Source organism: Brachionichthys hirsutus, chromosome 14, assembly GCF_040956055.1.
Source record: "Brachionichthys hirsutus isolate HB-005 chromosome 14, CSIRO-AGI_Bhir_v1, whole genome shotgun sequence".
NCBI lineage: Eukaryota > Metazoa > Chordata > Actinopteri > Lophiiformes > Brachionichthyidae > Brachionichthys > Brachionichthys hirsutus.
Genome location: NC_090910.1, coordinates 10,027,612 through 10,051,932, shown reverse-complemented (window position 1 = coordinate 10,051,932; position 24,321 = coordinate 10,027,612). Strand labels below are relative to the sequence as shown.

Here is a 24,321-nt window from a genome sequence, read left to right as displayed (position 1 = left end):
TCACTGCAGAAGTAGGCTTTATTTTATTTTTATTTTTTTGTCTAAACAATTAGATTAGAAAAGCTGCATTTACAGCTGGAAGAATGTCAAATATAAATTATAAAGCACCGTGCTGTGAATTATTTTTTTTCTTCCCCACCTTAAATGAAATGAAATGTGAGGTCGTAGACAGGAACTTGGTTTCGGGGTCGCTGCTCCTCCTTGAAGCCCTGATCTGATCCTGATCTTTGATGGCCATCAACCCCCCAGCAGCTTTCATCTCATCTGGATTCCAGCGGCGCCGCAGGAGGTCCGGGTGAAAGCTGGCATCCTCCTCCCCATGGCAGGATGGGACCGGCCCGTGACTTCCAGACACCGTGGAAAGTAGGGGGGAAAAGAGTTATTAAGAGAAAAGTTAATGCTGAAAAGTTACTAAGGGGGAAATCAAAGTTAAGAATCCACGAAACGAGGCACAACAACTTTCAAAATAAGAGTTTTTGTGACTTTTTCTGAGGTGCGTCAGAAATACACTGGAAAATGTATTGTGATTAAATGTAATGTAGTTAAAATAGTCTTTAAAAAATACATTTTGTCCCCTCAAAAGTTGTGGTTTGATTCGTTTTTCTGTGTTTACTGTGTTTTTTTAAGTTTTTCATTATTGCAGATGAATTGAAAACAATTTCTGTCACCTATAAAACAGAATTCTTTCATCTACTCGAAAGAGTTTGTTCAAAATATACTCGTTTCCAAAAGGGGATTTTAGTTTGAAAGAGCCATCGGAAGTGCTTCTCTTCGGCGTGCGTAATTCCCCCCCATCCTCCTCGAGCGCAGCGCTGCAGGACGAGCCTGGACATCCCATCACTTGCGCAAAGAGTCCTCTGAAGAGAAGACAGCGGGGAACGATGGGATTTTAAACCGAAGACTCGACATGAAGACAAACTTCTAGCTCCATCACTTCTTCTTCTTCTTCTTCTTTTATTTTATTTTGTTTTATCAGCGCGCGTGCACGTTTTAAAGAACATTTGCACTGGATGCTGAGATGCGCAGAAAGTGACGGGGCTCCCTCATCTCTTCTAAAGCCTTCAAAGAGTTCTAAAACGCCATGAAAGGTTCGTGACGTTTACTCGTCCCACGAACCGGACACGCTGATCTTTCACGCTGCCGGTTCGGTTCGTGCGCATTTCTTTGTGTTGCGCGTTGCACATCTGGATGACATTACGGTACTGCGCGGCGTGGAAGTTGTGAAATAGATTGTTGTTCTTTTCCATCACTTAGTTTGCCTCTTAATGCGTGAAAAAAAAAAACACCTCTGGGTTTGCGTGATGTTTAAGAAAGGTCACAGTTAAGTTGTCAAAAATATTAATATGTAAAAAAAAAAAAAAAAAAAAAAAGATTGATCGCGTCGTCACTGTTTGTTTGTTTGTTTACTGGATTAGCATTAACAGTATTTAATTGACTCTACCAAGAGAAAACGGAAGTAAAGTAAATAATCCAGGCGGCATCTCTTCATCTAGCCCCCCCCCAGCTCATCCCTTCTTGCACCCCCCCCCCCCCCCCATAAACAGTCCCATCTGTTTACCATTACCAGTGATGCTTTTCTCCGGTCTTCAGTGAATGTAATTAGCCTTTCGCTGTCAGCGAACCCGGAGAAGCCCTGCAGCCGGTGGTTCTTACGGTTCTCCGGGTCTCCCGCCTCCAACCCGATGCCCCACCGGATACAAGCAGATGCATTTCCCCGTGTGTAGAAGCAGCTGCTCTCTTGTGTTTTCACTCTGCTGTTTACGTCATGTCTCTGCTTATGTCACACAGACGACTTTGCAGACGAGGAGGAAGTACAGTCTTTTGGATACAAGAGATTCGGTGAGTGAAAAGTCCATTTTGTTAAAGTTGGAGGTGGGGAAAAAAAACAAACACCGCTGGCTCGGAGCCCTCATCATAAAACGAAGTGTGTGGGCTTCCCTGGTTTCTGTTCTTACTTAAAGGATTCCCTTAATGGTAATTCTAGTTATGTAATTGGAACACTCACCGCAGCCCTAACGACTACTGACGGGACTCTTCAGATCAAGCCTTTTTTAGGCCACATGAATTGAGACATTAAAACTTTTGTTGACTCGCACAAACATGCCCTGGGACCTCAAAAAATGTGGAGTTACGCAAACGTGTGTGAAGTGAAGTGAACCGGCCAAGACGAGGATGGAAAACAGATAAAGAGCCAGTTCACCCAAATCACAAACTCTCTCAAGTCAGTTTTTGGAATACAAGACTCACATCCTTCCTCAGTTTATTGTCTGATAAACAAATAAATCTGATGACTAATGCACCCTAGAAGTGTCTTGTTTTGACGTAATGGCCCTTTAAAATTTGTGCCTTTGGTTTATCACTTCATCCTTTTCTTCTTTAATGCATAAATGATTCCCCTGCAGACGATAATCTTCAGCGGAATCACCTTCTGGGTGACGCATCACTGATTTGGGTATCAGTATCACACAGATCACAATCTGGCCGGGGTCCAGCGGGGGGGGGCGATTCCAAGCGGTTCAATCTGCGTTTCATCCAAGCCACCCGAGCGCCGGCGTCCTGTTTGTCTTTCTCTGTAAGCGTGTCCGACTCCCGCTCATGGATCAGATTAGGGAGCCGCGAGGAGGTGCAGCCAAATCCAGCTCGCTTCTGACTTCATTGGAATGAACTCTTGACCTCTTTAGGAGGGCCGATCGCCGCTGGCCCTCTCGGGGCCACGGCAGCTGTTTTGGAGGGGCCCGGGCCTTTGCCTCGCCACTCCAGAGACTCTCTTGTGCAACAGAGCTGCAACGGCGAACGCTCGCTCTTCTGCTCGCTCTATGAAGTCGCTACTCCGGGGGGGGGGGGGGGGGCAAGCAGCTATTTCCTCCCTTCATACTTTGCTTTAACGCTTTTGCGATCTCCCGGGAGATTGATGCCGTTTGATTTGTCGTGTGACGTGTAAAAGCTGTCGAGTCGAATCTGAGGTCAAGGGAAGGATGACTTGGCGAGGAAACGGGCGCCACTTGACCCTGTTGTTTTCAGTCGGAGACAGCAGATGGGGATTTTGTTAGTCTGCATTTTCACTTACTTTATATCGCTCCAGGTTTTCCAAATCATTCCGAAGGTTTTCCGAGAATACCGTTGACCTCCACCGATTCCAGCGCATTATAAAAACCATTTAAAATATTGATACGAACGTGTGCCGACTTTATTATTCAGTCGCGTGTCATTAATGCGTTGAGTATTGCTAATCATACATATTTTTTTTTTATGAGTGATGCTCTCCCCCCCGCCTCTTGCCCATAGTAAGCTGGGATAGGCTCCATCTCCTGCTCCCACACGCGGGCTTGGAGAGCCTGGGCTCGGGAGATTTGCGGTTGGGTGCGCAACCCGGAGTGCACGGATCTGTTTCCTGCCCTTGTTATGCTTTCTCCTGCGAAACCCGGAACATTCCGAGACCGGGCCGGATCGCGGTTCTGGGACGGCTGTGTCAGCACCGCCGGGGCTCCGTTCGGTTTTCCCTCATCCATCCTGGTTAGTGTGAAATCTAACATGCTAATGTTGCAGCCAGCCTTTGTCGGACCCGGGAACACGGCGCTGGCCGTTACCTGATATTTTATGTTTGTCTAATGTCTAATGAGGATTTTCTTTTATTGACTTTGCTGTGGGTTTCTCACATTCTGCCTCTTCGCACTCTTCCTGAGAACGACATTGAAGCTTCTGATCAGTGAATACTCCGGTAAAACACACAAAGCATTCTTCATCATCTGTCATGCATCCTCATCCCAGGAGATGGAAAGGGGGACTGGGAGAGGTTGGAAGAGACACAGCCAGTTTGTAGTAGAAAAGCAGGAAGTGGATGGATGTGTTTGAGATAAGGATTGGTGAGTGTGTGTGTGATGGAGGTAGAAAGGGAGGTAACGCTACGAGATCCAGCTGGAGCCGTTTGCACCATCTGTGTCAAAGGAGCACATTTGCTTTCATACTGAATTTAATAAATCCATCAATTCAGGAGTTTTTTTTTGTTTTGTTTTTCTCAACGTCGCTCTCAATCCTCGAGACACTTTCTTATCTCCTGCAATGAATCAAGCCGGAATCCCACAGGGCTCCGTGCGAGGAGGCAGCCAGGAGGAGAAACGGCCGCCGATCGCAGAGGAGCTTATGAACACACTTTCTTTTCCCCCCCTTTTTGGTCCGGGACGACCATTTAGAAAGCTCATTTCTAAAACGCCATCCTGCACAAAGGGATGCGGGATGGCGTTTCACTCACGGCTACCTCTGACACGTCAAAACGAATGGACCGACACCTCCGGCGAGCGAAACCGATTCATCTTTCAACACGAGAGAGAGACCAAAGCACAGTAGACGGCTTTTAACATCAGCGTCACTTCCAGGCGATCCTGTAAACGTTCGTCCAAACTTTCCACCCACGTCCCCCCCCCCCCCCCTCGTTTTCATAAGGCTGAATAAAACAGCAGCTGACCGCCGGGGCGTCGGACGCCAAGAGCAGGCGGCCCGAGCTGTGATGCTTTTGCCAGAGGAACAACATGTGCTGGTCGTTAGCCGCTATTCCCAACGTTGGCCTGTGATCGTCGGCGTGTCGGTGACTTTTCTGTCTCACCTTTAGGAGTGAGGAAAAGCAGCAAGCGCCCGTCGTTACCCCCCCCCCCTGCAGCTCTCGCACGCCACGTCCTTGACGTGGGCCCACGTTGCAGATGTCGGCGGAGATCAGAGTGGCCTTTAAATGCCTCTGAGGAGTTATTCGAACCCGGGGGGGGGGGGGGGGGGGGGTTCGAGTGACTGATTCAATAAAGCAGTGGAGAGAAGTCGCTCCGAACACCTGCGTTCCTTGAATGCCTCCCTGCTTTCGGGTTGGCCTTCGTTTCTATTCCCTCCAGTTTGTGTTTTTTTTCGTGTGCGAGCCTGACAACAACACGTGTCGCCTCTTGCGTTCCACGAGTGCTGAAAGTTTTCCAACACCTCCTCCAGCAGCAGCAGCAGAACACACAGGCACACTTTAACAGTGAATTTGGGGGTTTGCGATTTCTCCTGTTCTGGGGAGTAATGAGGCCTCTTAAATCTGTACTTCTCAGTCCAAAATGTTAATGAAAGCGGGTTGCCAAGATCAACATACAGCTTCCTGGTTTGTAAAAGGGAGTTGAAGTGCAGAGGAGCAGCACTCGGCTCCAGAACCCTGTCAGACGCGTAATGGCTATCACATTTTCCTCAGGCGGCTGAGACTGCAGACCAAAAAGAGCCGCTGCGTTCTTTTTCTGGCCTTGCAGAGCCGTGCTTTTTTTTTTAAAAAAAACATGCATGTCATTAATTAGCTATTTTAAAAGAGATTACGTTGCAGTACATTTCTGTTGCTGCTCCAGAGGTCCTGTATCTGAATATTTTCCTGAGTTAAGTTAAAAAAGAAATTTGGTATGACTTCATTTTTGCGAACCAGAATCCAGAGCAGAGGCCCTCTTCTGTGTGAGGTTTGCATGTTCCTCATGTTGCCTTGATCACAATCATTTATTTTATGGCAGGATTTACGCGGTCGGCGATATCTGCCAGCCATCTGCATAGCCCACATCGCCGTAGCTGCGAAGGCAGACCGGTTTGATTCAAAGTTAATAACTCTGTGCAGCACAGATGAAGTCCTTCTATCAATCCTCTTCTACATGAACTTAAACCAACAATGCGGCGGTGCAGAGCCATTGTCTGGTGTCGATTACCACCTTTCAGTGGGTGGCATCGCTCGCGTCCCGGATGCTCGACGGCTCGTCTTACGTCTCTTGACGTTCCATCTCGACTCCGGGCTGATCCGAGGTGGAGGAACGTCTGTCTGAGCAGATGTTGGCAGACAGACTTCCTCATCCCTCCGGCCAGAGGCTGGAGGAGATGGGCTCGTCGTCATCCAGCCTGACAGACCGTGGTACCGCATCCGACGTGACTGGGCCACCCAGAAAGAATTCCAACACCCACGATGCGCCATGATGGACGATGCTTCCACTCTTACCCTGCCCCCGCCTCGACCTGCTCTTTTTGTACCTGGAGAAAAAGTGTGTGATTTGCTCTCCCTCTAATGTGAATACTTAAATAGTGGCCTCGTGCAATTGGACTTATTCTAAGTTCCCGAGAAGCATCTTAACCTCGTGGATAGCGCAGAGAACCCAAAGCCACTGTCAAAATGGTATTTACTCATGATAGGCAACCCTGAAATCACAGAGCACCTCACCCCACAAAGACCGTAATGTTTGACTTTACCCACAGCAGAAACCACCGGGGGCAGAAGATGTAGATCACTCGGAGGACAAACACGCTCAGGCAGCACAAGCGGCGCTTCGGTGTCCGCTCAGCGGTGACGGATGTGGTCAACTTGGTGATGAGTTTAGCTGATGTGGACACGGCCTGTAAAAGAGCAGTCCCATCGGGACGCCTCCTAACCGCCTTTTCTTTAGGAATCCCCGAGATCTGCAACAGATCTTTAAAGACTTCCTGGTTTTATCTGGCAGCACCTCAGGAACAGGAACAGGAACAGGAACTGCTCTTCAGTGCATTTACATTTCAGACGCTGTTTTAGTAGCACAAGAAGTGCCACAAGTTGATCGAGCTTGAAACTCAATCTGACGGAGCAACAATTGGATATTTTTTAGCTTTCGATATTTGAAGAACAGCGCAACGCTTCGCCCGGACAGAAGATTGGCTTCCAGATCATTCTCTTGCTGACATTTGGCATGTTCATCCGTCTGCCAACGAGAAGGGATCGTTCAAATACAACTAATCAGATGTTGATGGGAAATCAAATCGTGTTCAGAGTGATAACATCATCGTATCTGCATGGATCACATCGTCGTAGGTTTTGCCTAGCCTCGCCAGGGCAGTTCTCTTGCAGAACGGGGGGGGGGGGGGGGGGGTTTGGAAGAAGGATCTGGAACATTTGTGACTGAGGGAGGCGAGCCCTGGCATGAAAGTCCCGTCAAAAGGAAAGCCAACGCCCGCCACCTTCTCTCGTTTCATATTGGTAACCGACATATCAGGGTTAAGGAAACTTGCCAATGTTGTAGTCGGCGACACGCAGACAATGGAAGAGGCGGAGAACGTCGTCCAATATTCAGCCAACGATAAACCGACGATCTTCATTCAGTGAGTCGGAATGAAATCCTGAAATGGAAGCAGCCACAGGTTCCGTTCAATCTGTGTAGTCTTAGAAGGAGCCTCGAGTGGCCAGTATTAGAACTACACCTCTGTACACCTCGTGTCCAGTTTTACAGCCTGCACTTTTTCTGATCTGAAGCTTCCATCTCCATGGTAACCAAATGCTTTCAACTTTCAGTGTTTTTTTTTATTTTTGCATGAAGACAAATAGATCAGGATGTGATTTATGGTGAACTTGCAGATAGACGGACTATTTATATTTTGATGGCTCCAATGTCACTTTGTGGTTTATTATCCCAGCTGTTCATCTGAGGGAGAAGTCACTTTATTTAGTTTATTTTTGTCTTCGACTGGCGACGTCCCGATGTTTCTTTTTCTTTGAAGCGCTTGGCAGCGCTCCGTCGGATCTCGGGGACTTTGTAATGGTTTTGAGACTTTGAGCGACACCTGAAGGGCCCAGCAGGGGACCTGACCCCGGCGGGGGGGGGGGCAAGCATTGATTAAATGAAAGATTGTTCTGCCAGACTCTGCTGGAAGGTTCTGGATCCTTGAAGATGCTGACTGCAAGAGAATTAGGGATTCAGTTTTTTTTCAGCCGCAATTATATTTTATAGGCAAATCAGATCCAAAATCGCATGTGTTGCAAAGTCCTGCGTTATTTCTCACAGTCGAACGGCAGAACGCTTCAGACAAACAGCCTTTCATTCTTGTTTTCTCTGCGGATAAAGTGTCACTTTTTGTTTTTCTTGTCTTGCTCTTCAACATTCTCGCTTTGAAGTCGTCTTTTTTTTTTTGCTGAGGGTGTTGCGTTTCCTTCAAAGATGAGCGTAGGCAGGCTATCAAATTCTGCATGCTAATGTGATGGCTAGAGGGCCACACACACACACACACACACACACACACATGAACACACTTACCAGAGGGCTGCAGTGTTTGGGGTGCTTAAGCTCTGATGTTTTGCTTTGTAACTAAAATCCAAGTCGCTCCGTGGGCCCCAAATCCCATCGCTGACTAAGTCCATTCCTGCTCCCCACTCGGTTGTTGATCTAGTTCTCTGGAGCGGCGACCTGTTTGTGGAACTGAGTCTGTGCTGAGCCAATCGGAGGCCTCTGGACAAGCCCGGTCCGACCGCAGCTCATCTGAAATCCATTTTGGACGTGTTTATTTCGCTTCCTTACTATCAAGTTGGCGATGCATCATTATGGCGTAATGAGGGGCTGGGCGGGTTGGCTGGCGGTCCGTGTCTGACCAGAGGTATTTGTGGGACGACCCGAGATTCTTTCTGCTCAGAAAAATGAAGTGAAGAGAATCAGACACAATGCGTGACATCAGTTACTAAATGACTAAATTATGAAGGGTGTTTTAAAAATGATTATAGCTCTCGGGAGAGTGAACACCTTCCCCAAAGTCAGACAATCCAGCATGTCTCCTTAGCTTACCTGCCGCATGCCCCACCCACCCACAAAGAATTGTCCCAAGCAGCTTAGCAGGACCTGAATTTCCATATTCAAGTGTTTGAAAAAGACAATTTTTAGTTAGAAAAAAAATGAATATTCACTTCAGCTTTCCCGAGTATTTACGTCTTTTATTGTTCATTTCCAGAAGTATTCTTTGATCACGTTCGTTGCAACGTTAGCATGCTTTTTTGTGCAAGTTGCTAAAGGGTCAGTTAGTGGGCTGGGTACCTCCGGACCTCCGCTGTGAGACCGTTTCATGCCGTGACTGTGGATTATGTTCACGGCTCCTCTCTTTAATGTTCCGTCAGAGGAAAATCCAACCGCAGGCGCAGTCGCTTGGCGTTTAATTACCGCCGCTATGTCGGCGTTTTTGATTGATGGTTCCAAACATTCGTATAAAAAGATCAAAATCACATTTTCTTTGCGGGGGGGGGGGGGGGGGGGGACTCGCCAGAGGTCCATTTCTCCAGCTCCACAAACGCTGATTTCTTCTAGGAACAGAGATGGATGTTGCCAAGAGACGGGAGAGGGTTGGTTTAATAAGGGAATGTGATTTTGGATTTATTAGGTAAAAGCATTATGGCTGCTCGTGTTGTGTTTTCAGACTGAAGACAGCAGTCTTTTAAAGCAAACGGACTATTTAGGACTAAAGTCATGAACGATTGCACGCTAGCCAACGCACGAGTCACTGAGGAGGCATGACTCATCCATTGAGCCCCTCGTCCTTCGCCTGACCGTAAAACATCTTGACTTTGATCGCGAATGATCGGCCGGGGGGGGGGGGGGCGGTCTAGTAAAAGGCCTTATTTCTTTTTGAGTAATGACAGAGAGATGGCACAAAAGACAACAATGTCAAAAAAAAAAAAAAAGAAGCCACTTGATTAAAAAAATCACATTTCACATCAGCAGAGATGCTGCTAGAGGAGTGAGGATGGTGGGCACTGAGAAATATTAGCTTTATTTTATTTGAATCATCTTATCTTATCAGTGTGAACTATCCACACTGACGGTGCTTCCCTTATTATCTGAACACGCTGTCTCAGAGGTTCCGTATGTCATTTAGGAGAGTTAAGTTTAAGTTTTATCATATGGGAAAACATTCCTTTCTCTTTCTCCACATTTGTTTCTTCTCTCTGTTCCACTTCAGTCCTTTTTATGTTGTTCTGTCATTTCCCCTTTTTCTTCCTTCATTTCATCCTGACTCTTGTTCCTTTTCCTTTTTCCTGCGATAGATCTTTCTTTCTTTCTTGCTCTGCATGACTAACTTTAAGTACCTGGAGCGTACCTGTAACAGACGACCGTGCTCCTTTCGCTGAGTCGTGCTTTGCTAGACTTCCTCTTCCTCAGCTCCTCTGCATCCTCGTTGCCAGGTGTAATTCTCTGATTGTCTTCTTGGAGTTCTCTGCTGTGGTTCCTGGAATGGGGATGAGTGTGTGTGTGTGTGTGTGTGAGGCAGGGCACGGATCCAGATCACAGTTTGTGTGACCTCAGCTCACAGCTCCGTGTTATCATCCGTTACTATAGCGTCCAATCTGCTGTTTACAGTAAATAAACATTTTCTTTTAATGAGCCCCCCCCCCCCCCCCCCCCCCCATACAACTTGTCTTTTATTCTCTATTGTGAAGTGGCCGCTTGGGTAGTCCTTCCTTACAGGCTGCTCTCGCTTCGTTAGATCTCAGATGGACACCGTCGTGCTTCTGTAGGATCAATGGATGACTCTCCAGCCAAATCCCACCCTGAGGGGAGGATATCTATCTCACTGGTGACTCTAGTTTCGTCCCGCACTCAGCCGTCCAGTCCAGCATCTGCCTTCTTTGCCACGTCCCGCTGGGAAACAAACGGCGAGCGGGACGAGGCCTCGGATTGAGCCTTCGACGGCACGCCGGCGAGCCGACTCTCGGGGGGGGGGGGGGGGCAGATTACAGCTGCGCCGTCTCACGTCTGTTCTCCATGTGCGCTCGCAGAGGAGCTGTCAAAATAAAATCCCTCTTTTGTTGCTCTGTTGTCGGCCATGTGTTTTACGCTGTGCCAGGTGTCCTCCGAATTTGACAGCCAAGTAAAAATTCTCCAATCGTTTGAAGCTCATCAGTCAATTGCAGGTCTAAAATGGGGATGCCTTTTGCCTCTGTAATAGTTTAGGCTGTTACCGAGTGTTTAGGCATCATGTGAGTTACAGCGCATTTGTAAACACTGTCACGCTGTTTGGGTCGGAATAGCAAATTTGGTCCGCGCCGCTTTGATTTCTGTGAAGCTGACACTTCAAACACGTCGGCAGCTACGAATGGTTCTGCATCGCACTCGTTTGTCATGGCTGCATTCCCAGAATGCACTTCTCTGCTTACAGTCCAACTGGTGGAGTGGGAAGGCTTTGCTAGCTCTAGTTGTTTCATACACAGCTGTGTTTGTGAGTACGCTCTCTGCGTGGAAACTGGCTTCGCACCCAGAGCTGGAAATTGACACAATGGGAACACTGGGATTGTTAGAAAACAGAAACCAATGTTCAGACGGCGCAGATGCTCCTAAGCACCAGGTCCTGACCGACTCTTTGTTCTACAGCGACCCAATAATCACCCATAAGAAAGCACGAGGAGACAGTGGAAAGGAAAAAGTGCCTTTTACTGTAACAGGAAGAAACCTTGAGCAGATCCAAGACTCAAGGTGGGGGTGGGGGAGTTATCTGCCTTGACTAGTTGAGGTGAGCGAGAGGGAGGGAGAGAGTGAGAGATGAAGAGATGCCCAATAGGATAAAATGATGAAGTGTAATGTTCTGCAAAAAAAACAAAAACACCCAAAAACGTTTCTGGCTTTTATTCAACACTATAACTCAGAACAGAAGGTGCGATCGTGACCAGGTTTAACATTTGATCACATGATCTGGGGGTGTCCACCGTGAAACTGCCTGGCTACAGATGTGTGTGCTGCAACGCATGTTTGAAATATTTTATCATTTCTGATACGGATCTTTATGTGAGTATAGCATGTAATTGGAAACAGGACAATCATGGCCATATAGTGATAAACTTCCATTTCCTCTTTCACACCTGAATAGTCTTTACTGCAGATGCAGTATTAAGCGGATCTGGCCTTGGACAGAACTGGGAGTCATTCCAGCTTGTCCTCCTGGTTGTTGTCATGGTTTCCTCTTTCGGTCCGCCTCCAGTTAAAAAGGTTTTCCTCACAAAAAAAACATCTGTTTGCTCTGAAGACGGGTAAGAAATCATCAACTAGTTGATTGGGTTTATGTAGAGCTGGACTGTTACGCAATCATTCCTGGGAAACACATGTTCAAGATTCATTACACATTTTTAAGTGCATATAAAAAGGTAAAGTAGGATTGTTATCTGACCTGAGCGGCAGTGATGCCATTTGTGTCGGCAAAGAGCTTTAAAGAAAAATATTATTAAAACCCTTTTTTATTAAAATGCAATTTCAAGATCGAAAGAAATTAGACCCCGTCGCTAAAACGATGTCTACTCTTTACGGTAAATTGTTTCCTCGGGTCGCCCCCCCCGTCCAGCTGGTGTTTAACTGGAGCTGAACGCTCTGCAAGTCATTAACAATCCCTTCACACCCATAAGACGAGTCGACTTGTTAACTTTGGCATCTGAAGTCCCGTTCAGACCCAGGCGAGCCAATCAGGGCTGCATTTTCAAATCATTGCCTCGCCTCTTCCGAAGCATTTGAACTGGCCGTGTGGCGACGCCGCTGGCGCCGAGCGATCCTTGATGGGCTGCGATTGGCTGGCCTTTGTAACGTTCTTTGTGTTACCATGCTGTACAAGAGTTATTCCTTCATATTGCACATCTGAAGTGCCCTTTCTTTCCTTTCCACACACACACACACACACTTCCTGAATTGTAAATGAAACGCAGCTATGTTCCTGTCAGAGCCGTGGATCTCGCCACTCGTCTGTCACGAAAGGAATATTCCACAAGTGTCCGCGCTGCAGCTTTTCCACTTTGCCTCCAAAGTCAACCGACTCGGCATGAAGAGAAACAACCGCTGCACTAATGTTACACGTGATTTAGCGTTTCAGGGCTTCTTGTGGATAACTCATGAGGTCTGCTTGAACGTCTTTGGGATGGAATCTTTGCGTACACCAGAGAGACTCTGACCCCCTAAAAAAAGGGGGGGAAGCTTGCTGAGAGAGTGCTGAGTTCAGAAAAATAAGCTCGTCGCTGAGTGTAAGCAAGTCTGCAGGGGGGGGGATTGTTTTTGTGTCCCCTGCCCCTTCGCCACCCGAGCCCTGAGGGAGCCGCTGGGCCCTTTAATGTAGACTCCATGGGCTGTTTATTCAGATGTGGGACTAAAGAGTCCCCGGTGAACGTGAAACTCTGCTTCAGAAAAAAATGTGCAATAGGCAGCAAAATGCACCAAATCATGTGGTTTTCTTTATTCTTTCTATACAGGCATCCAGGAGGGCACTCAGTGCACTAAATGTAAGAATGAATGGGTGCTGAAGACCTCCATAGCTCTGCTCTATGTGCTGTGTACCCTCCTCACGATCGCTGTCGCTGTGCTTGGATATAAAGGTAAGACAAGGCTCCCTTCAACAAAGTCGACCCAAACCTATCATTTGGATTCTCCCGGCGCTGCCGAGAAATGAGGATTGCTCTCGGATGAGTGTACGAACACACTGAGATCTTGCAGCCTTGTGGCTTTTTTGCACATCCAAAGGCGTGGATAATTTCTATTGTTTAAAGTTAATTAACTGGTCATGAAAAACACGAGAGACCACCACAACAACAACGAGAAAGAAAATCCCGTGTTTTCCGTTGGATAGATTAAAACAATCAATACCACTTTAATGTCTGCTGTCAAATATGAATGAGCTGGGTAGCTTAGCATAGCACAAATACTAGAGACAGGATGAAAATACCGCTTTTTGTTTTCAAACTAGATCCAATAAAAACACATTTTGCAAGATAAGTTGCTGCCACGTTAATTAAAATTGGCTTTTTAATGCCACAAATTAAATCACTGCGCTTTCGTGCGGAAGCAGAAAATCCAGGAGGCTTTTTTTTCTTGTTTTTTGTTATTTGTGCAGATCCTTTGAGCTGAGACCCCGTCCCTTCTATATGTTTTACCCCCCTCTGTCTCCATTTCTCAGTTTATTTTACCAATACCCCAAAAGCTCACATCTCCCGCGAGGTTCCTCATCGCCTTTGTGGAGCTGAACTTCCTGATTGGCTTTTTCCACATTTTCTTTTTTTCCCCAGGTCGGGAAGCGGTCTCGCCGTCTTTCAGAGAATTGAACTCTTAATGTTCCTGCCATAATTATGCTAAACAGTACCATATGCAACTGTGCGTATCCCTTCCTTGAAAATGGCATGAAGTTAACATGCTCTCAGGTTATATCTCTGTTTGTTGAGCAGACATTAACAATGATGTCCTCTTACTTGCTGGCCTCAGTCAGCCCTACTTGTTCTATGGAGCGCAGTTTTCATGCGGCTCTAATTGATCCCAGATGAGTAGCGAGTGAACTCAGTTGCAACTCCAGCAGAACCCGTTGAATTTTTTTTTTTTTTTTTCTGGCACTGAAGCAACGCTCCGCCAGGGGAACCACAGCTCAGCCTGAACGCACTCCCAGCCCCAGATGGCGTTATGCAGTGAGACCCAGAGCCTTCCTTGCTCTGTCCTCCATCGCCAGAGACCCACAGAAACATCCTCTATGCCACTTCTTTTTTCAACTACAATTTAGCCGTAAAAGGTCTGGCAGCGATTCAACGACCTCCTGTAAGCTCTCCTGCAGCCTTTCTTTACTGACACGACCGAAAAGGCATTATGAGGTAATATGAGGTAATTCTCTTGACTCCAGAGGATTCCGATCCCATTAATTCTCTTGGTAGAAAGTAAATGTTAGCGTTAGGAAGCGGGCAGAACCTGTGCAATTTATTCCTTGTGTCGATGTTTTCACTCTTAATGACCAACTTAATGTATGAAGGAATTTACCGGTAAATGTGCACAACGATATCGCCATAGTAACCACCAACTGCTAGTAGAGTCACCATTAGCACAATTAGCTGGGGAGCTAGTGAGCCCACAGCTGACTGGAGTCTGCCTGGGCTGCGAGTTGTGCGATTCTAAGATCGCAGCTCCTCTGAGAAACAATCAAATAAACATAGAAGGAAGTTTACAATGCACAGCTCACTTCATAACTATTTTACTACTTCTGACTAAATATATGTGGAACCTGGATTTTACAAGCCAGATTTAGAACACAAAGTTGGAAAAAGTTCAAACTTGGCACAAAACGGTTCGTTTTTACAACATTTGGACCCGGAAGGTCTTTGTCATAACAACTCTTTCCTCAATAATTTGTTGCTACGTCTTTGAATGGTGCGTTCTATGGTTGATTTCGTCACAGTGTGATGCAATGAGTCTCTCTGGAGTCCAGTACACGGACAGAACATGTGGAAGAAGGTCCAGAAAAAAATGACGTAGGCCTCGGTTTGTCCTAGTTTCGGTTTCCAGGCTACAGTTTATGTAAGTGTTGGTGAAAGGAACAATATGCCACGGGCGTGACCTACGGTCTGGCCTGTGGGCCGCAGTCAACTCTGCTGGATGATCTGGGATTGGAAATATTTCCCATTGAGGTTGATGTTTGGAAGGTTTCCTGTGCGACTGACCATTTCTCTGGGTCATTGTGCAGGTTCATATGGTTTGAAATGCATTTGTGGGTTTTAGGAGACCACTTTAGGTGCATTTCAAGGACATCTAAGAGGGTGAGGAAAGAGAAAAGGAACAGATTTAACCATGTTGGTCATAAACATCCATTTTCCAATTTGAGGCTATACCCAAACATTTCATTGTCAAATACTCTGAGGCAATTCTTCCATAACAGTAAGAGGTCTTCTCAACTTGCAGTCTGGAATCTAAAAAATAATTTGCTTTTGTTTTTTTGTGAGCTTAGATTTAAAGAAAATCTTTTGGTGAAAGTCACGGTTTTACTTTCGTGACGAAGTCACCTCTCATCTCTCTCAGCAGGAACTCAATAAGCGTCCCACGTTTCCATAAGTCCACAAAATGAAGGCCACGACTAGAGTTAGGCATGTTATAAATAAGGACTTTACCCGTGTCGTTCGGAGAGACGCGTGGCTTTACACCAGCTCATCGTCTTTGTCCTCTGGAGGTGAAAGTCTTGCGACCAAACCGCTGTGCTGAGCGTCGGAGTGAACAACTTGGAGACAGCTTCCCACAAGAAGAGCCCATGCAATTACCAGTTTGACGACGAGCCCCCCCCCCCCCCCCTGGCAAGGCTGGTGGTAGATGTTGGCTGATTCCACGGAATCCCAGACACATTCCGGAGGAAATGAACACTGATGTCGCCTGTGGCGGCGTGAAGAGCCTTCTTGCCACAGTGTCTGTCTCTCCTATGTCTTCTTTGATCCGCTTATTTAATGAAGACCCCACCATATGTTACTTCCTGCCCCCCCCCCCCTCCCCCCCCCAAGGCCCTCACCAGTGTCTCTCCAAAGCACCTCCAGTCAGGATTCTGTCACTGACATGGTCCTTCCTTCCTCTTTCTGTCCATCCTCAATCAAATTGCAGTCATATTTGAGACTCCTGAGTTCCTCTACCCCCGTTACGTTCTAAATCTGACCTAACTCGAGAGATTTCATCCGTCAAGTCCACCATTATTACATTCCTACAAGATATATAAACAGATTTCTTATAGCATGTGTCCGCATATTTCATTGGCTTCTTCTCTGATCCCTTTTATATATGATGTCTGTGGTTGCAGGCAATTCTGTTCTCTTTCTAAATGATGAAGAGGCAAACCGTGATGCCAACCTTTGTCCAACCTGTCTCGTTTGTCTCTCAGTGGTACAAAGAGTCGACAGTGTGTCCGAAGGCATCGCAAACTATGGAGGAAAGATAATCGCTGTTGAGAGTGATTTGAAAAAGCTTGGTAAGTTTGCGCCCGAGTTGAAGTTTCAAAAAGAGGTGCAAAAGATAAGATGCGTGACTCTTTGCCTTCAGACGATCAAGCAGGGGAGAAGTCAGAGAATACCACCACAGAGATCCAGGCTTTCAAGAGCCACATCTGGGCTCTCCAGAGGCAGCTGTCTTTGGTGGAGGAGCGCATCCACACTGGTCAAGACAAGCTGAGTCGCTTGGATAGCATCGGCTCGGACATCCAGAACGACCAGGGCTCCATTCGGGGATTGGTAGATCGCAACACTTTCACCTTGAATTCTATAAATGGCAGTCTGCAGTCTCATGGCAGCACCATCGGGGGTCTACAAGACGACACAACCAGGCTGCAGAAGGAACTGCAGCAACAGGTCAAACTCCAAGACCAGGCGGCGGTTAGCATCAGCAGCCTCAACTTCACCCAAGTCCAGCAGAGAGGTCTCATCGCCATTCTGCAGCGCTCTGTGGATGACACCAGCCAGGCCATCCAAAAGATGCGCAATGAATTCCAGAGTCTCGAGCAGACGGCCCGACAGACGCGCTCTGATGCCGAGTGGCTTCGGAGAAAGGTGGAGAGCCTGCAGGTCGTGGCCAGTAACGCCTCGGCTCTCGCGAAGGCCAACAATGACAGCTTGGAAGAGGTGGGATCACAGCTCACCTCCATGGCCAGTGAGCTCCAGAACACCAGCAGCCTGGCTGAGGCTCACGACCGGACCCTGAGGGACATTTTAGACCAGCAAAGGGACTTTGGTAACTTCACATCCACCAAGTTTGACTGGCTGGAGGTGCGTCTGGACGAGTCGGAGCAGAGTATGGACCGTGTGACTGGCAACATCAGCTTCACCACGCAACTTCTGGGCGCCATCAACCTTCAGCTGAACGAGCTGCGCACCTGTTCCGAGACGGCCGGACGCCACTCGGACTTCCTGCTCAACCTCAACAGCAGCATGGCGGACGTGAGGACGGATGCAGCCAGCCTGAGGTCCCAGCAGGAAGAGATGACTGCACGCTTGGATAAGGAGGTCGCCAACCTCTCCATCGTCATGGAGGAGATGAAGCTGGTGGACACCAAGCACTCGCAACTAATAACCAACTTCACCATTTTAAAGGGTGAGAGATGCATGACTGCAGCTTGATTGATCTCTCTATCATGTTTGCACACTAAACATGATGCAACCTTCTGCAGCTGGTTACTTGACCTTTGCATGATGAGGAGAAATAGGGAATATTTGATTTTTGCCCAAAAATGTAGCATTATCTTTTTAAAAATACTTAATTCATAATCTCATATTGTGTTCTTTTTCAGGTCCTCCTGGCCCTAGAGGGCCTAAAGGGGACAAGGGACCACAGGGACCATTTGGTTCATCTGGTCCGAAAGGAGAAAGGGGGGAAAAGGGTTCCCAAGGTATAAAAGGAGCTCGAGGAGAGCAAGGTGCCCTGGGAACACCTGGTCTACCAGGGTCAAGAGGTCTGCCAGGTGTACCTGGTATCCCTGGATCCAAGGGCTCCCGTGGTTCAGGTGGGAGGGCCGGACCTCCTGGCACTAAAGGAGAGCCGGGTCTTGCAGGTCTGCCTGGAAGAGATGGACAACCTGGTCCTCAGGGGGCGCAGGGCCCACCAGGTATCAGAGGCTCAATGGGACCAGCAGGGGAGCAAGGACCAAGGGGACTACCAGGACCAGTGGGGCCTCCGGGGCCACCTGGACCACCGGGACCACCGGGACAGGCAGGGGAGCCAATCAGAAGTCCTGCAATTCCTTTAGGCCCAGTGTCGCTGCAGGATGGGTCTGTCGCTCCTACACTATGGGCCCCAGGTACACCTATGCTGAATCAGCTAGAATCTGTGCACAATATTTCATCCAGATTTATGTGAATTTATTACAATATTCCCATTAATTTATTATTCTGAAGGCTACAATTCATCACGTTAATAGCATGCCAATAGACACACAGTGAAATTTAACCTAGAGCTCCTGACCAATTAGCTTAGCGTGGCATAAAGACTGACCACAGGAACCTGGTTCTAAATATTGCAGTATTATCAGTCCTCTCTATTTCTTAGCTAGAACACAAATAAGTACTTTTTTTTTAGATGCTTTACTGTGTAATCCAGCACCCTTTCTAATATAAAGTCCCCTGACCTTTAACAGGATGTCCTCCTAACTGGGTAAACTACAGAGACAAATGCTACTTCTTCTCTAAAGACCTGCTCAGCTTCGATGACGCCAAGTCTTCTTGTCAGTCGACCGCTGCCTCGTTATTGATCATCAACGATGTGGAGGAACAGGTGAATTAATCATGAAACGATAGAATCACTGTTTAATGGAAGGAAAATAAGGTGAATTCTCTGTTATCCGTGCGACAACTTGTAATCCTTCTTCATGTCTTATCCTCATGTGACCTTAGAAATGGCTGAAGAGGCAGATTGCTGGTAAGGGTTACTTCTGGATGGGTCTCACGGACAAGGAGGCGGAGGACGCTTGGCGCTGGCTGGATGGGACTGAACCTACTTTCACGTCAGTATCTAATTAGAACGTACCTTATCGCGGGGGGGGGGGGGGGGGGGACATGTTAGCATGTCGTAAAGAGGGAGCTGCTTCTGAGACGGGTATTTAGTTTCCGAGCAATTTGACTTACAATTTTCCAGTCGTCCTCTTGCCTTCAGATACATAAAACACCAAACTGACGTGAGATCTCTTGTGAAACTATGACCTGCATGTAAAAACTCTCCTCCACTATCCCTGCTGCTCACACCAAACAAATACTTTCACGTCTAATAAACACAGCCAGAGCAGTTCAGTGTCTTTTTCACGCAAGAACACACAAAGCAAAACTCACAACAGAGGAAAATCCAAGCAAATGAACAGAATCCGCAGAATTGCGTGGATAAGATCAACATTTGTGACACGACACAGGCAAATGGGACAGACGCCTATTTAAGGTCAAGGATCTGCACCGGTGGTCTCGATTAGAAAAAAAAAAAATCTTGAAATCTGCCAAAGAAATCACGCGATCCAACTTCTGTTCTTGCAGCAGTTTATTCTTTCCATGTGAATTACTGCGACTCTTGATATGCGCTCGCCCCCTGTTGTTTGGCCTGCAGAAAGTGGAAGCCGGGTCAGCCTGACAACTGGGGCCGTGGCCATGAAAGAGGAGAAGACTGCGCAGGGCTCATACACGAAGGGCTGTGGAATGATTTCTTCTGTGAAGACCTCATAAGCTACATCTGTGAGAAGGAAATGGAGACCTGTACGTCCACGTCTTTTGTCCACGTGCCGCCGCAAGTACGCCAAAGCGTTTCTCCTTGGAGTGAATCCTAACGTCATTCTGTACGTTTTGTCTTCACAGCAGGATCGCCTGGATTGTAGCGACGTCTTGAAAGTGAGCATGCAGCGAGCAGCTAGACAACCCGGACCCCCCCCAACCCGGACCCCTGGAAGAGCACATGGAGAGTCTGTACGGAGAGAGAAAAGGGACAATGCTGAAGAGATGCCTTTCTCCTCCAAAGCGAACAGTCCGACGTCACCAGCAAGTGCAATACAGCAGGGCCCATCGATGAGGGTGGACTCTTTTCTTTTTTTACAAAATCACCAATTGATTCATACATATATATATATATATATATATATTTTAAAAAGCATTTTATAAAATTGTATTCAACTGAATATCTGAATGTATATTTCATTATCCGACTTTTGTAGGAAACGAACGATTCTGTGAAGAAAAGTGGATCCGCCGATTTTGTATGAAATCGCCTTTGATGCAAAAAGGATGCGTAAAACACACGCCGCTGATGCGCTGTCGTTGTGGAGCGCGTTAACCAATCCCATGAATGCCAATATAGCATTTTCATTTTTAGGAATTAGGGAGGAATGAAGGATGTTACGCATAGATACGGGAAAATGACACAATCACCGTGAGTTTATAGATCAATCATCTTTGTACGACAGTGTTTTGCGAGTTTCACTGCAGAAGGCCGCGTACGTTTATGAATATGATGATACTGCCAATATAAATACGAATGTGCCAGTTTCGCTCAGGTACTGTTTCTTGTTATAAAAAAAACCACACACTCGAGTTTAAACAACGCTATGAAAGATGAAGGAAACACAAATAAATGTGTAAAACCTTTGAGATGTTAGCTTATTTCAACAATTTTATGCAGATCAAAAAAGACAGATTGAGGCTACATAGATCTCATCACAGACGTCTCCACAATATTGAGGAATTTAGTTTATTGATTTGCACAAAAATCTTGAAAAATAACTTTTCCATTGACTTTACATTGACTTTTGTCTTTTTTCCTCCTCTAACCCAGACTTATAAGCAAAACTGTGCTTTTTTTTTCCTTTTATTTTTACACATTCTATCAATCACGTCACATCCTGGTTTCCTACTTTAGGTCAATCCAATCACAGTCTCTCCTTCAGCTGCACAAAAGATTGAAATGACAATAGCACCTTTCGTAGGATCGAATCTAACTCGACTCAACATGGATCGGAGATTCTTCGTGTCAAATTAACAAAAAACAAACAGTGACTGAAGACTGCGAGTGCTCACGAACATCCGAACCAGTCTAAGCGGTCGATAGAAAAAGTTGCAACTTTTTTGAAGACTCAAATTGGTTTAAGATGCACTCTTGTAAATTAATTTGACATCGTAAACATCAAAGCAACATGAATGCAGGAGCTGAGCTAAGCAGATAAAATGTTAAGTTTGAGCTGTGCTTGCTCCGAGTGATACAATATGTGAACATATTATGTTTTAAGAAATATGCTTAGTATTAACCGCTTCATTTCACATTGCAAATTTCTTTTCTTTTTTTTTTACACATAAAACACACGTACACAAAAGAAGCAGCATATTGTCTAAATGTTGATTTATTGTCGAGGTAATGAATATTCTCTCTTTTGAAACCTTGTTTTGTCACAGCCACTCCCCGCCTGTATGAAATCACCGAGGTGGAATAAGCGTAAAAATAATAAAGCAGCCAAATTGATAGAAATGATGGGGATGAAAGTGGGAGGAGCCAGGTGTCGCCACTTACAATCTGTCTTCCACATTTTATTTCTCATTTCCTTGGCGCCCCTCTTTACGGGACAGGAGGATGCAGGGGTTTGTGGCTCGTGTTTTTCAGGCCGGCAGGTGAATCTCTGGTGCTGAAACTCATCATCGGGCTTCCGTCCCCAAGCTCCGGTAGCACTGGGACTGTAAACACGTTTCCAATATCGCCAACTCCCTCCTGTAGAGAAACTCTTCAGATCATTGCTCGTACCGATGCGCTCCTTTCCCTCCGAGGCTCTTCCAGTACTCGTGCAATGAAGAATGTAAAGGCCGACGGTGCTTAAGGTGAGATGGAGATGAAGTGTGGGGGGGAGGGGGGCATGAGGCTTGTCTATTCGTCCTTCTCCACTATGACCTCTCCGTGAAGCACTCTTCTCCTCTGCCGCAGCATGTGGAAGAAGAGCTGAGGAAACACTGGGGCAGACAAACGGCAGCGGTCAGGTCAGAAATGTCTGCTTTTTTTTCTTCTGTCGTTTAGTAAAAAGATTTTAAAGAATTCAAAGTAGCCATCGTCCTGCTCTACAGGCTTTTATCACCAAACACTCAGGAGACGCTCCTTACACGGTATGTAGGACAACATGACGACGACCAGGCAGTAGTAGTAGTCGAACGACACGTTGTACAGGTTGGGGAGTCTCATGGAGTACATTCCAGATCTGCGCACAAATGGCAGAGCAGCATAAATGGTCATCAGCTCGCCGATGACGCCCAGCGGGTACAAGACGATGAAGAGGTTGTATCTGCAGGAAAGACGAGAGATCCTGTCAGCAGATGGTCGCACTCAGACGTGCTACAAATCAACAAGGGTACAAAGGCCATTCGATACGTCCGCTAATCTCTCAGATCCTTTAGGGGCAAAACGTTTTAATCTAACGCACCAGATCTCGTCAGATTTTGTAATAATAATCTGCAGCATCCCTTCGTGACTGTAATGTGGTCCTCCGATGAATGGATCAATGGCCTGCCTCCCAGCGTGGCATCTTTAGTGTGATATATAAACAAAGGCCCGGGGCTACAGAGGTCCGACATTCAAAGGTCTGGGTCGGGCGTCTATCCGGATGCGAGAGAAATGTTAGGTGAGCATTCCGTGACCAAACCAGATGGTCTTAAAAACAGGAGCAGCTGAACATGAGCCCCTCTCCTGGGGGGGGGGCTGGCGTCTCTTTTACGCTTGAAAAAAGACGTTAAAAAACGGTGGGGGGCGGGGAGTAGAGTGGCATTCAGTGCATCGACATAAGAGTCAAAGGCACAAAACGTATTTCACTCCTGATGATCACGTGACAGCAGCAGAAACAGAAGTCTCCTGAGGGTCTGTCTGAGGCTGCCGGCGCTTTACCTCATATGACACAAGGTCTCTGAGGTCGCAACCCCCCCCCCCCCCCCCCCCCCAGCCTGCGTGCTGAGCATTTATCATTGTGCGCAACTAACACTCTTTCTCACGGCTCCAGTTTCAGCCGAGCTACTGAGGCCGATTCTTCTGTCGCTCTGCAATGCAGGAGCAGGCAGGAAGGTGTGATGTCACTCTGACAGTCAATATATTGGTGCAATTTGGGTTAAAAATAAGACTTGGTTGCTTCTAACCTTGTGAAAAATAAAGTTTTTTTTATTTATTTTTTAAAAAGGTCATAATTGAAAGCTGCTCTTTTCAAAAGCCCAACTTTTGTAACTTCTGTCATGCAGCATCAGTATCAACACAATGCTAGTAGTTAGCTCCCCACCGTCATTGAGGCGCTAATCAATCGACACAGCCATGCATCTCTTCCTACAAGTTATTTGTAGGACATGATAAAGATAAAGATCATCCTTTACCTGGCCCATTTGATGAAGTACGGCAGGTGGTGCAGCAGGCTGAATGTGTAGTAGGAATATCGGGTGATCTCTGTCAACGTCCACGCGACCAGGAATACGATTACGCTTTCTTCACTCTGGATCTTCATTTCAAAATGGCAAATACACAAAGGAAAGAAAAGACGGCCTGTCCATCAATCCATTCATCCCATCACGTTTAATATGCGTGTTTGACAAAAACGACTCTCCGGTGATTCGTCACCTGTCTGATGCTGCTGGTAACGAACCAAACCATGAAAATCCGTGAACACACTTGCACCCCGGTCACGATTACAGATGTCCGGATAATTCCTGCAGCAAAGCGGAAGAAGGACGGAAAACGCTGACATCACCAGGGCTGTGAAGCCGCACACGTTTTTATTATAACATCACGGACCGTTCATCTCACATACCGATTGCACAATGTCCCACCTGCAAGACAAGACGCAATGAAAATCAGCGCTTCGTGAAAGTCACCCGACAGCCGAGAGCACAACGGCGCTCCGCTCCGATTCTTACCTCGACTAAAGCAAAGGTCTGGAAAAACTTCAGCGTCCTTGCTATGCTCCTGTACAGACCCTTGTGTGTGCCTTTCTGGATGTAGAAGCGTATCATTGCCACGGCCAAAACCAGCCACCTGCGGAGTGTCAGGAAAAGGTGACAACGGCTCATGACACCTGCCATTGTCAGCAGTGAGAATGCGCGGCATATACGGAACCCTAAAACACGAGTGAAGGCAGATTATCCAGGGATAAGGCTGAACAAAATCCTAAAAGGATAAATTGCTATATAACCCCTCTCCTATCTGTGAGAGATTGCCTCACAGGGTCGATCAATGGATTAATAGACTGGCTTTGATATCGATCAGAAACAAATGATTATCAGATCAGATCTGTATACTTTTTTGCCAGCACAGCTTTATGTCTAACCAC

At 46.8% G+C, this 24,321-nt stretch overlaps 2 protein-coding genes across 2 annotated transcripts; one reads left to right on the top strand and one right to left on the bottom strand.

Annotated features, from left to right (window-relative positions):
- The first annotated feature begins 1,081 nt into the window (after nt 1-1,081).
- Nucleotides 1,082-20,597, top strand: LOC137904094 (collectin-12-like). Its single transcript, XM_068748258.1, has 10 exons — nt 1,082-1,088; nt 1,789-1,839; nt 12,992-13,114; nt 16,408-16,494; nt 16,566-17,609; nt 17,806-18,312; nt 18,649-18,785; nt 18,905-19,014; nt 19,602-19,747; nt 19,847-20,597. Exons 1-10 carry the CDS (start codon nt 1,082-1,084, stop codon nt 19,864-19,866), a joined length of 2,232 nt encoding a protein of 743 aa, XP_068604359.1. The 3' UTR covers nt 19,867-20,597.
- Nucleotides 20,598-20,716: 119 nt separating this feature from the next.
- hacd1 (3-hydroxyacyl-CoA dehydratase 1) lies at nt 20,717-24,021 on the bottom strand. Its single transcript, XM_068747890.1, has 6 exons — nt 23,909-24,021; nt 23,803-23,821; nt 23,613-23,701; nt 23,372-23,493; nt 22,124-22,302; nt 20,717-21,976 (listed from the first exon to the last, which is right to left on the bottom strand). Exons 1-6 carry the CDS (start codon nt 24,002-24,004, stop codon nt 21,894-21,896), a joined length of 588 nt encoding a protein of 195 aa, XP_068603991.1. The 5' UTR covers nt 24,005-24,021; the 3' UTR covers nt 20,717-21,893.
- Nucleotides 24,022-24,321: the final 300 nt, after the last annotated feature.

Excerpts from the sequence above, each read along its gene's own strand:
- LOC137904094 (XM_068748258.1), top strand. Across the intron at positions 18,313-18,648 it reads TCCTACACTATGGGCCCCAG|GATGTCCTCCTAACTGGGTA; the intron begins GTACACCTATGC and ends GACCTTTAACAG. Across the intron at positions 19,748-19,846 it reads TGAGAAGGAAATGGAGACCT|CAGGATCGCCTGGATTGTAG; the intron begins GTACGTCCACGT and ends TTGTCTTCACAG.
- hacd1 (XM_068747890.1), bottom strand. The coding sequence starts at position 24,004 with ATGATACGCTTCTACATCCAGAAAGGCACACACAAGGGTCTGTACAGG. Across the intron at positions 23,494-23,612 it reads TTACCAGCAGCATCAGACAG|ATCCAGAGTGAAGAAAGCGT; the intron begins GTGACGAATCAC and ends TTTGAAATGAAG. Across the intron at positions 22,303-23,371 it reads TACTTCATCAAATGGGCCAG|ATACAACCTCTTCATCGTCT; the intron begins GTAAAGGATGAT and ends TCTTTCCTGCAG.